The 12,671-nt window shown below is 43.6% G+C and overlaps 1 protein-coding gene across 3 annotated transcripts in view; it reads right to left on the reverse strand.

The window, feature by feature from the left end:
• The window catches only part of LOC126260157 (dipeptidyl peptidase 1-like), a 74,665-nt gene that overhangs the window by 45,582 nt on the left and 16,412 nt on the right, over positions 1-12,671 (reverse strand). For all 3 annotated transcript variants that reach the window (XM_049957431.1, XM_049957419.1, XM_049957427.1), the window contains exons 4-5: positions 8,170-8,328; positions 2,158-2,300 (exon numbers count right to left, since the gene is read on the reverse strand). In XM_049957431.1, coding sequence (XP_049813388.1) covers positions 2,158-2,300; positions 8,170-8,328 — 302 coding nt within the window. The remainder of the gene's footprint in view (positions 1-2,157; positions 2,301-8,169; positions 8,329-12,671) is intronic.

Raw genomic sequence — 12,671 nt, forward strand, 5'->3', positions numbered from 1 at the left:
GTGGTAAACGCAACCGTCTACTAAGCAGCAGATCCCGGGCTCGAATCCTAGTCCAGCACACATTTCCACTCGTCGCCCCTGATTCCACACCTAGTCCCTATGCAGCTGACATCAATAATTCCTCCCCTTTTCTTTCCTTTCTCCTCCTTACATCTTCAATTTTCATAATATTGTAAACATCAGATATGCGATGTCTCAAACAATTCCAGCAGAGGGCAGAGACGTAGTGAGCCTTCAAAATGATGTCTACGGATGACACTCATTATGAGAAATGTGCGGTAATTGAATCCATGGGTGATCAGGCTTGATGTTGTGAATACGAACCCGCGTAAGATGTGTAAAAAAAAAAAAAAACAAAAAAAAAAACAGCGATTAGTATTATCTTCACTTCCGATGTGTCATAGTGTCTCCTCCGGTACTTGCGAAATATCAGAGACCCTTTCTGCACTTTCTCGTTTTGTGGTAGGTTCATATTGATAATACCAAGTCTCATTAACGTGAATTCCAATACTGAATGTTACTCGCAAGTGTTTTTCGTAGCCGGCCGCTTGAATGCTTTTATATGCGACGTGGATACTGCGAGATTGACGGCTATTTATGTGACCTGCTGTGCTGCCGTTCATCAACAGCATCCTAGGGGGTGTTTTCCAACAGGATAACGCTCTGCTATATACCGCTGTTCTATTCCTACATGCTCAACAGAGTGTCGACATGTTGCCTTGGCCGCTCGGTCACCAGATCTTTGCCGGCCGCTGTGGCCGAGCGGTTGTAGGTGCTTCAGTCCGAAACCGCGCTGCTGGTACGGTCGCAGGTTCGAGTCCTGTCTCGGGCATTGATGTGTGTGATGTCCTTAGGTTAGTTAGGTTTAAGCAGTTCCAAGTTCTAGGGGACTCATGACCTCAGATGTTAAGTCCCATAGTGCTTAGAGCCATTTGAACCATTTATGATCCATTTTGATGGTTGACTATGGCTCTGCCATCCAGCAGAATTGTTTAAGAATTCGCACATCTATGGTTTACAGCTATCAGTGCAAGTTTCTAGCGTAGTGAAGAGGTTTAAAATACTATACTGAATGCGCTTTTCCTCATTTATCATCGTAAATGTAACACAGATTTCTCTTAAGGACAATCTGGGTCTCTCACAGTAAGGTCTTCATGAGATTCTGCGTCGTCTTGTAAGAACAGATGTGACGAATACTCACGCTTACCATGATCGAGGATACCTGAAAGAGGCAAACCATTTTTTCCCATTTGGCTCACTAGTGTAAACTTCCCGAAAACCTTAGTTGGAACCAAAGGATTTTATAGACACAGTATTATCCTATACGGAAATCAAAGGTCTAATGAGTGTTTGTGCATGTGTAGTTACTAGTGCGTGACACAGAGTGAAGTTGCTCGACATTGACCTGAAACTAGTAGATTCCTTTATACGAGGCTTGTATCGATCGAAAAAGAGGAATTATCGGTAATGAAGTGGGCGTTACATTTCAGCAAGCGTCAACAATCTCCTTAGTGGTGCCAAAGATAATTTCTGGGCTACCAGTTATCTCTCACCAAATAGTACACTGATTTCTTCTACAAATTGTCAAACTCTTTTGGTTTCAAGTAGTTTCTTAGACTTATGTAAGACGTCTTCGGTTCATGTTAAAACCACACTGCCGGTTTATTTTTCCTTTCTGATTGCAGAGTAAAAATAAAACTGCCCAAATCCGCGATTTCTATTTCTCATTAAATTTTCTTCTTTCGATTGGTCTTTCTTAATGCCTCTCTACTTCATCAGTTTACAGATTTAATGTTTTTTTATTCGATATATTACATATATCTTAGAAATGTTTTAGTATTGCAACAGTTGTGTTTATTACACCAAAGACGATATTGAGATGGTCAGACGGGCAATCGCTAACGTCCAAACGCTTTGTCAGGAACCCAACCACAGATTCTCGTGAGTAAAGAGAACAAGTCCTAAGTTTAAATTTAAGTTGGTAAAATTAGGATAGGCAATAAACTGATTTATAAAAAATTGCCTAATTTTGTGTAATAGTAGTTGTTGCATGGAGTAAGAAATGTTGAAAATGTAGAACTGGAATTAAGTAAAATTAGGAAACAATGAAAACCGTTACGATTCAATAAAACAACGAATAATTTTTTGTGTACACACCTCCTCCCACCAGACATTTGTATTAGTTCCTCAAAGGTTTTGTCCTCAAACTGTTCATACACTTTGGCTTTCCACATTGTCTGTGCACTGTTTATCTCGTTGACGAGCAGTTCCTGGCGATCTCTTGTGAATTTCATTTGCATCTGAAACAAATATCGGAAGGTTGATTCAATAAACAATACACACAAAGAAATGTGTGAAGTCAGATAGTTCCCTGTTTTCTGCATAAATGAATATCTCGCATCACAGGTTATGAGAGAGTCTCACGGGATCACTCAATAATAAGGATAGTGGGACAGGTAGAGTCTGTCTTTACGTAGACGTTTTCGTACACACTATAGATATATGGTCATTATTGTTTTTTAGTTTATTCTTTTATTTGTTGAGTACCGCATGTACGTTTTATAGTACCTTAGGTAGAAACCTAACTTGTAGTGTTAACAGAGGGTTTGCCTAATACAACTCTATATATGACATTAGTTTTTGTCTTAGTTTTGGTTCTATTATTATGAACACATAACTCTTTTGTAACTGAATGGAAGATTACTAGGAGAGAATTATTTCTTGGAATTCGAAGAAACAACTAACTGTTATTTGTATTAATACACTGTAGCGATACGTTGTAGTGAAGTCTCAAGATGGGTGCCATTTATGTGGTGATGAATTTGATTATCCCCACGCGAAGAAGCGTATTATCGTTAATTATAGATCTGCTTAGATCTTGACTAGGTTGATTATGGTTATCCTTCACGAAACTAATTCTGATGGAATTAATACCCTTCCGTCGCAAAGTACAATTTAAAAAAAGGGACGGGTGAATAAAAATACACTCTTTACACGAAGCTCGTTCAGTAAATAGCGGCTGATAAATTTTTTTCAGAGAACATATTTATTCTTAAGAGCTACAATTTGATAATATCAGCCAACATTTCTTTTACATCCACTATTTTTCTACACTATTGTTTGGAGAAAGTGAAACACCAAGATCGAGAGATATGATCGTAATGAAGTTTATTGCATCGGTTAGGGACATGATACTACATAAATGATTGGCATTACAGACCTGTACATGCATAGCGACTGTGGAAATTCAGTGCACAGTAGCGCCACCACGTGCTGCAATCAGAGCTGCTCGACTCGTGTTCATGGAATCAAAGAGCACCTGAATATGCCGCTGGCGAATACTCTTCCACGCTGTTTGTAGGCGTGTCCGCAAAGCGATAACTGTGACTACAGGAAGACCTGAACGAACAAATTGCTGACCGACCATATCCCAAGCATGCTCTATGGGCTGCAAGTCAGGCGGACGGGCAGCCAGGAAAGCAGTGGTGTGCGTCGTTATTCGAAGGAGACATGTACGTTCCTCGCCATATGCGGCTGGGCATTCTCCTGCTGAAATATGACATGTGGGACGGCCTGGATTTGGGGGCAGGGGGGGGGGGGGGGGCGTGGGCAGTACCTCAGGCTGTAAAACCTTTCTCATGTAACGGTAGCTGTTCAGACTGCCCTCAAGACGTTGGAGGAGAGATCGCTTGATAAGGGCAACGGGGTCCCAAACCGTCACACTTGAGGTTTATCAGCTATGTCGCTCAACAATGCAATGTACCTATTACATTCAGCACTGCGGCGCCAAACACGTGTGCGGCCGTCACTGTAGGACAAGTTGAAGCGGAACTTGTCTGCAGACACTACATTTTGACACTCAGCACACCAGTGTCGGCGTTCACATGCGCATTGCTCATGCCCATTGTTGTCTGCAGCGTTGGCGAGTTCTGGTCGACGGAAGCCGACGCAGAGGCATGCGTGCCGCCAGTCCAGCCAGCAGAAGACAGCGTCAAACTATCGACATAGAAGTGTCCACGCCCACTGCAGTGCTCCAACTTCGCTCCAACACTGTCCGTTACGACCAAGTGGGCAAGATGGCGGCCATCTCGCGCTGTGATCACATTGCGGCGTCCAGTATCCTGTCGGCGTAGTATACGGCCTTATTCTCTTCACTGGTTCCACTTACGCCTCATTGTTGAAGCAGTGTGCTATATACGAACCGCAGTGTCTCGGAACGACAGATCCGCCTTCCGGAGACCAGTCATTCTGCCCCGTTCGAACGCACTCACAAGCTAATGTTCCACACCGTGGTGCTGATCAGACATAGCGCACATAGTTACAGGAACCCACTTCGTGTGACTGCACCGCACCGACTGAGTATTGTGTAACACTGACCTGTCCGGTCACACAAAATATGGCGCTTTTGGGCCTAAGCGCACTCTACCTCTCTGCCACTGTTCTATACGTCCTCTTTCCGTGGCGTTTTGCAGACCGCTCCTTCTGAGTGTTTCCCTTTTTGGAAACAGTAGAAAACATAGTCCGTGGGACGTTATATGCTGCTGCATCAGCCTTCTGTAAGAGCAAGTATTCCCTTTAGGTCAAAGGTCTTGTCCTATTTTAATAGCCATATTTTCACAGCAACCATGACGAAAGAACTCTTCACTGGCTCCAACAGCTCAGACGAAATGGCCTTTCTTTGAACCTTGTGCTCTGTTATGAGCATTCGTGGAAATCTTCTTGAGCACAGCTTTAAATATACAAGAGTGTCAGTCATTACACACGCATTTCCAATGCTCATCGATGGCTATTGGGTCAATTGTCGAATTGTAATGTGACGGTCAGCACGAATAATGGCCCTTGACCATTCATCATTTTGGGAGTAGTGGCTGTGACATGACGTTCCGAATGTGGCGCATCAAAGAGCTCAGTTTCTGTGCTTCCTAACGCTTTAAACCCTCTTTACCCATCGCCCAGCAGTACTCCAAACAATTAGATCACTACCTCATACTGCACACAATAGTTTATGGCTGTTCACCACCGTGTCTTTTTCCGCAACCTAGAATTCAGTTACAGTACGTTGCATAGGCGCTACTTCGATTGTTCACTGCGCTTCTGCCACTTGTAGGAACTGTTTGAAACTTCGCACATATTTAGAAATAGCATCAAATTTCCAGCTCCTGAGACGACGTTTTCCTATATGTTTTAACGACCATAAAAAAGGCAGTTTGGGACATCGTGTACTGAACGACCTTCATATTACAGCATAACTCAAGGTCATTTTTACTACACCCAACATTCTAATGTACTTCCGGCAAACAACGCTTTTCACGCCATAGTTAATCTTCCAGGAGGCGTTCCAGTGAAGAACTGGCCTAATATTCAGGCTGAGCAGGGTTCAAATCTTCTACTAGTCATCCAGATTTAAGTTTTATGTGGTTATTATAAATGTTTTACGACGACGCGTCCTCTGAAAAGGAGGCGACCAGCACCCTTCCCCAGCTACGTCGTCTCCGAACTTGTACTGCGTCTCCAACGACCTCATCATTGATGAGACCTTGAACTCTGATATATCTATCTACGTTGCTTCTCCGAGTTCAGATAGACCACCTATTCCTAGATAACAAGGCGACAATGCAAGTAAATTTTCTCTCGTTCTTGTGTGTTCTGTAGAATTTTTTTATTCCCCGTGCATCCTAGTACTCCCTCGTTTCATACTTTTGCTGTCCATTTAATTTTTAATATCCTTTTGTACTTTCACGTTTCAGATTCATTCACTTTCTTCGTTTCAAGTTTCCGCGAGATGCACATTTTACTTCCATTAATGCTGTTCTCCACATGTACAACCAGAAATACCATTTAAATATTTCAAAATGACAGAACTACGCTGCCGAAAAAAAAAAAAAAACAGTACACCAGGAAAGGCGACGGCGATTTTGATACGATGACAGCATGCACCATTTTATGGATAAAAGATGTACTGATGGTGGTGCCAACGTCATCGGCCAACAGATGTGTTGTCATCGCTACCAGAGCATTGTCTGTGTCTACCTTTATAGGGAATGCTCACAGCCAGAAGGCTCAGTTTGGTGTAAACGTGTGAAGCAAGCAGGGAACCATGCCACGGAGTAGCACTCGTGCTTCTCACAGCCAACTGAGCGAGTTCGTGAAGTCAAATTGTGGCTTCCCAGTGGCAGGACCGTCCTTTCGGAGAATTGCCACACAACTTGGACGTGAGCGCCGGCAGTGCAACGATGCTGGTATCAGTTGTCAAACGAACATTCTCACACCCATAGGCGAAGTTCTGGACATCCACACAACACAGAGGCCCGCCAGTATCGTCGGATTGTAAAGGTAGCTGTGGCAGATCGTACAAGTACCACTGCACATATAAGAGGGCTTGGGAGCCCATATATGTCACCATGATCTGTTGCGAAGCGGTTATTAGCCTTGGGACAACGGCATGCACACCTCTAGCCCATCTTCCACTCATGAAACAGCATCGTCGTGCATGGCTCGACTAGTGCCATTGGAGGATCACTTGGAAGATTGAATGACGCGCCGTGGTTTTCAGCGATGAAGGCAGATCCTTCCTGAACGCAAGTGACGGTCGTTCGCGTGTACAATGTAGACCTGGTGACCTCTGTCTCGTAGAGTGCAATCGTCCAAGATACTGATCGCACCCCAGGGGTATGCTCTGGGGCATAATAAGCTAACTCTCATTCAACTTCGGTTTTTCTGGACGGGTCGCTAACCAGCACTCAGTATGTACAGAATGTTGTTAGAACCGTTCTTCTGCCATTTTTGCAACACGAAGATGATGTGTGGTACCAACAGGATAATGCTCGTCCACATACTGCCCTTGAAACTCAAGGTGCTCCGCAAGACTTGCAGCAACATCCCTGACCAGCACGATCTCCGGACTCGTCTCAAATCGAGCACGTATGTGGTATGATGGGACGAGAAGTGACTCGTGCGACTCATCAAACAGCTCTTACAGAACTACGTGAACAGGTCGATCAGGCGTGGTATTATGTATACCAAGACAGTATTCGTCATCTGTAGGATCGAGTGGATGCCAGAATCAGGGCCTGCATTGCTGACCGTGTAGGCTACACCACGTATTAATGCGGATGTTCCAGCATGGATCGATACCTGGTACCTTACCACTTATGCCATTGATCTCTAAATGTAATCATGTCATGTACTCCAGATCCACTGCTGCAACAAAAAATCTTAAGTGAATTGGAAACTTCTAGTAGGGTGCACTAATTCTTTTTTTCGGGCAATGTATTTAGCTTGCTAAAGATTTCATCACCTTTGTCAATTTTCATTTTACGTATGGCTTCCTTTGGCCATCCTCGGCAACTTTGATTCGTAATAGCAGAGTTCTTTCGTTTTCTCAGTGCAACTTGAGCAGTTTTTAGGGGTATCTAGCCTGCATTCTTCTTTCTATCAAGGAGAGCAATGGTAAGACACGGGGGAGGACCCCGATTTCCCCAAACCACTTGACGCAGCTACCGGGATGGTTCCGCTAAGAGGACACAGTCGCTCTCCATCCTTACCCCCGCGCTGGTCTAGCGGTTCTGGCGCTGCAGTCCGGAACCGCGGGACTGCTACGGTCGCAGGTTCGAATCCTGCCTCGGGCATGGGTGTGTGTGATGTCCTTAGATTAGTTAGGTTTAAGTAGTTCTAAGTTCTAGGGGACTTATGACCTAAGATGTTGAGTCCCATAGTGCTCAGAGCCATTTGAACCATCCTTACCCAATTCGAAAATATGCTCTGATGACTTTGTCGTCAACGAAACATTAATCCCTAGTCTTCCTTCCTTTCTTTCTAGTACTGTGGAGCTTTTATTTTACCGAATTTAAAATCTGTGTAGTAAGGGCTTGCATTGAATTTAGCAGGTCACCTGTGGCTCCCTTCCACTTGGCTAAGAGGACGATGAAGTTGCAAATCTCAGCACTGGTTTCTCCCTAGGCATGTTCACGTGTGCCCTGAAATTTTGTTTTACTTGTAAAGCTAAACTCGTGCAAGTTCCAATTAAACATATTTTTGCTCTTCTAACACTATTATTCCAATGTGCTCCTGGTCGCTACATTTAGGTTGCCTTCTAGTTTTTGAACTTTCTTTCGAAGTCTCTTCGTTTAACAGTAAGTGTAGAATGAGTAAGTAAAGAAGGAAACGTACCAAGTCGTGGTAGCTGGTGGCTGAGAATGGATCCACGTGGACCTTCCTGGCGACAGGTGTGTCCTTGACGGCGTAGTAACAGGCCCAGTGACGGACGGTGACGTCATGCGACCAGCCGGGGAAGGTGCGGTCGCACCAGCTGGTCACCGTGCCGTTGTCCTGCAAAACAGACCGTGCTCTGCGTCAGTACATTTTGTATGTACCGGTAGGAAAGTAATGAAATTGTACACTGAAGAGCCGAAGGAACTGGTATAGGCAAGCGTATTCTAATACAATGATATGTAAACAGGCAGAATACGGTGCTGCGGTCAGCAACACCTATATAAGACAAGTGTCTGGCGCGTTTGTAATATCGATTACTGCTGCTACAATGGCGGATTATCAAGATTTAAGTAAGTCTGAACGTGGTGTTTTAGTCGACGCACGAGAGATGGGATACAGAATATCCAAGGTAGCGATGAAGTGGGGATTTTCCCGTACGAACATTTCACGAGTGTACCGTGGATATCAGGAATCCGGCAAAACATCAAATCTCCGACGTCGCTGCGGCCGGAAAAAGATCCTGCAAGAACGGAACCAACAACGACTGAAGAGAATCGTTCAACGTGACGGAAGTGCAACCCATCCGCAAATTGCTACAGATTTCAATGCTGGGCTACCAACAAGTTTCAACGTGCGAACCATTCAACGAAACATCATCGATATGAGCTTTCGGTGCCGAAGAACTACTCGTGTACCCTTGATACGACACGAAGGTTTACCCCTCTACTGGGCCAGTCAACACCGACATTTGACTGTTGACGACTGGAAACATGTTACCTGGTCGGAACTATCTCGTTTCAAATTGTATCAAGCGGATGGGAGTGTACGGGTATGGAGACAACCTCACGAATTCATGGACCCTGCGTGTCAGCAGGGGACTGTTCAAGCTGGTGGAGGCTCTGTAATGGTGTGGGGCGTGTGCATTTGAGTGATATCGGACCCCTGATACGTCTAGATACGACACTGACAGGTGACAGGTACGTGAGCTTACTGTATGATCACCTGCATCCATTCATGTTCATTGTGCATTACGACGGACTTGGCTATTCCAGCAGGACAATGCAACACTTCTCACGTCCAGAATTGCTACAGAGTGGCTCCAGAACACTCTTCTCAGTTTAAACACTTCCGCTGGTCACCATACTCCCCATACATGAACGTTATTGAGCATATTTGGGATGCCTTGCAACGTGCTGTTCGGAAGAGATTTCCACGTCCTCGTACTCTTACGGATTTATGGAGAGCACTGCAGGATTGATGGTGTCAGTTCCCTCCAGCACTACTTCAGACATTAGTCGAGTCCATGCCGCGACGTGTTGCGGCCCTTCTGCGTGCTCGTGGGGGTCCTACACGATATTAGGAAGGTGTACCAGTTTCTTTGGCTCTTCCATGTATATATTATGAGAGACGGCTGCAGCATTATCCCGATTTACTGCTGTTAATGGAAACTTCGGCATCGTGGAAAAGAGTAGAAAGTATTTAAAACTTGACAGCACACTCAGAGATGGTTATGAAACGCAAATGATTGCAGGTTGATAGCACGTGCGAGGGATGAGCAGCGCTGTCGGATAACGATGTTTATAGCGTAAAGCAGTAACCAGTCACAATTTAGTTTCGGTTTACTTTATTCGAAAAGCACAGATACCGGTTTCGAATTTACACATTCATCGTCAGACGACTTATACTGTTGCCACCATATTTCTCCGCCCACCGTATTTCTCTTTAGCCTATGACGGCCTTGTTCTCCAGGCTGGTCGTCTATTACTTCTATATAAAGACAAGTTGTAGTGTAACGTTGTTACCAAAAATCTCGAAAATTTGTTGACCGATTTACTTTAGATTTTTACATGTTACTCTAAAAAAACCTTGGGACGGGCATAGACTACACACACACACACACACACACACACACACGCACACACACACACACACACACACAATTCATGCTATACACTTCTAGAAATTGTAGAGGGATCTTAATAGATCAAGTTTTATATAGGAAACGTCATCCAACGACGCTACAGAGCGTCAAAGTTATACGCGCTGGCACTTGTAAATGTATGTATATAAAAGGTGACTCCGCTATGATGATACAAACTTTCTAAGGTGATGGAGAAGGATGAAAGCATCAATTCGAGGTAGGTGTTCCTCTACCGGAAACGAACGAATCGAAAGTTATAAGCGAAAATTGTTCTGATACTTTCGACGGTGGACTACGTGTACTCGTACCGTTGTTGCTAAGGTTGCAGTGCACGCAACTTTCAAAGGTGGTAGTTCATCTGTTACACGAGATTGCTGAAAAGACTGGGATAAAAATACACTATGGAAAAACCGAGTATATAGAACACAAATATAATACAGAACAGTTTATGAAAACAAAATATGGAAAAATTAAAAGAGTTGATAAATTCAAATACCTTGGGGAGTGGATCCGAGCCAATGGACTGGATAACACAACAAATAAAGAAAGAATAAAAAAGTTAGAATTTGCATTTAAATTAACACAAAATTACTACAATAAGAAATCATTACTCATACAAGCGGATATTAGACACTATAATTCAGTTATTACGATACAAGCAGCATATGGATCAGAGTGCCTAACATTGAATAAGAAAGGCGAATTAAGAGAACTACTAAAAAGAGAGAGAAAAATACTAAGAAAAATTCTAGATCGTGAGAAAAACAATGAAAATAGGTGAATTAAAAGGAGAAATGAAGATTTATACAAAAATACGGGAAAGATCACAGATACAATGAGTGAGAGACGACTAAAATTTTATGGACATTTAAAAAGAATGGAAGAAACACGGATTACAAAGTAAATTTTTAATTACATTAGTAAGCTGGAAAAAACTGTAGGATGGATAGAAGCAGTAAAGAAAGAAGGCAACAAAATAGGTGTTACAGAAGAAATAATACGTGACAGGAATCACTTCAGATTACTGATAGAAAACGCAAACTGTGAAGAAGATGAGCCAAAACCTCGACCCAAGGGAGTGTGGACAGATAAGCAGAGACGAGCAGTTGCAGAGAAGATGAAGAAGTACTGGGAAGAAAGGAAGAAAAAGAAACACCATAAGTCTTAAGTTTTATGCGGTCCATAGCTGGCCAAATTCATAAATAAAAAATACTACATAAAGGGTAAAGGCTTTTAGCAAAAATCTCTTAAATATCTTGACCAATTTACTTCAAATATATACAAGAGAAACATTGTTAGCATAAATCTCAAAAAGTTCTTGACCAATTTACTTCAAATTTTTACACGATCCCCTAATAAACATTCAGAAGGGCATAAGCTATATTTTTTTAGACAACAACTCACAGGTTTTCTGTTACAACCAACAGCAAGGGAAAAAAATACTATGCTGTGAAAATGAGCGGTTTCGTTTCCTTTCGCACTGTTAGTTTTAAATGTAATAACATTACATTTAAATCACTAGACAAACTGTCCCATAGATATTCTTCATCCTTAAATATAATTTTAAACAAAAATTGTTTTTTCGTACACTGAAGCGCAGCAGCAACTGGTATAGGCATGCGCATTTAAATACAGAGATATGTAAACAGGCAGAATACGGCGCTGCGGTCGGCTACGTGTATATAAGACAACAAGTGTCTGGCGCAGTTGTTAGATCGGTTACTGTTGCTACAATGGCAGGTTATCAAGATTTAAGTGAGTTTGAACGTGGTATTAAAGTCGGCGTACGAGCGATGGCTCTGAGCACTATGGGACTTAACTGCTGTGGTCATCAGTCCCCTAGAACTTACAACTACTTAAACCTAACTAACTTAAGGACATCACACACATCCATGCCCGAAGCAGGATTCGAACCTGCGACCGTAGCGGTCGCGCGGTTCCAAACTGCAGCGCCTAGAACCGCTCGACCACTCCGGCCGGCCGCACGAGCGCTGGGACACAGCATCTCGGAGGTAGCAATGAAGTGGTGATTTTCCCGTACGACCATTCACGAGTGTACCCTGAACATCAGGAATCCGGCAAAACATCAAATCTCCGACGTCGCTATGGCCGGAAAAAGAGCCTGCAAGAACGGGACCAACGATGACTGAAGAGAATCGTTCTACACTATCGAAGTGCAGCTCTTCCGAAAATTGCTGCGGATTCTAATGCTGGGCCATCAACAAGTGTCAGCGTGCGAACCATTCAACCAGACATAATCGATACGGGCATTCGGAGCCAAAGGTTCACTCGTGCACCCTTGATGACTGTACGACACAAATCTTTAAGCCTCGGCTGGGCCCGTCAACACCGACATTGGACTGTTGACGACTGGAAACATGTTGACTGGTCGGACGCATTTCGTTTCAAATTGTATTGAGCGGGTGGACATATACGGGTATGGCGACAACCTTACGAATCCATGGAGCCTGCATGTCAGCAGGGGACTGTTCAAGCTGGTGGAGGCTGTATAATGGTGTGGGGCGTGTGCAGGTGGAAT

The sequence above is a fragment of the Schistocerca nitens genome, chromosome 1, assembly GCF_023898315.1.
Source record: "Schistocerca nitens isolate TAMUIC-IGC-003100 chromosome 1, iqSchNite1.1, whole genome shotgun sequence".
NCBI classification, from domain to species: Eukaryota; Metazoa; Arthropoda; class Insecta; order Orthoptera; family Acrididae; genus Schistocerca; species Schistocerca nitens.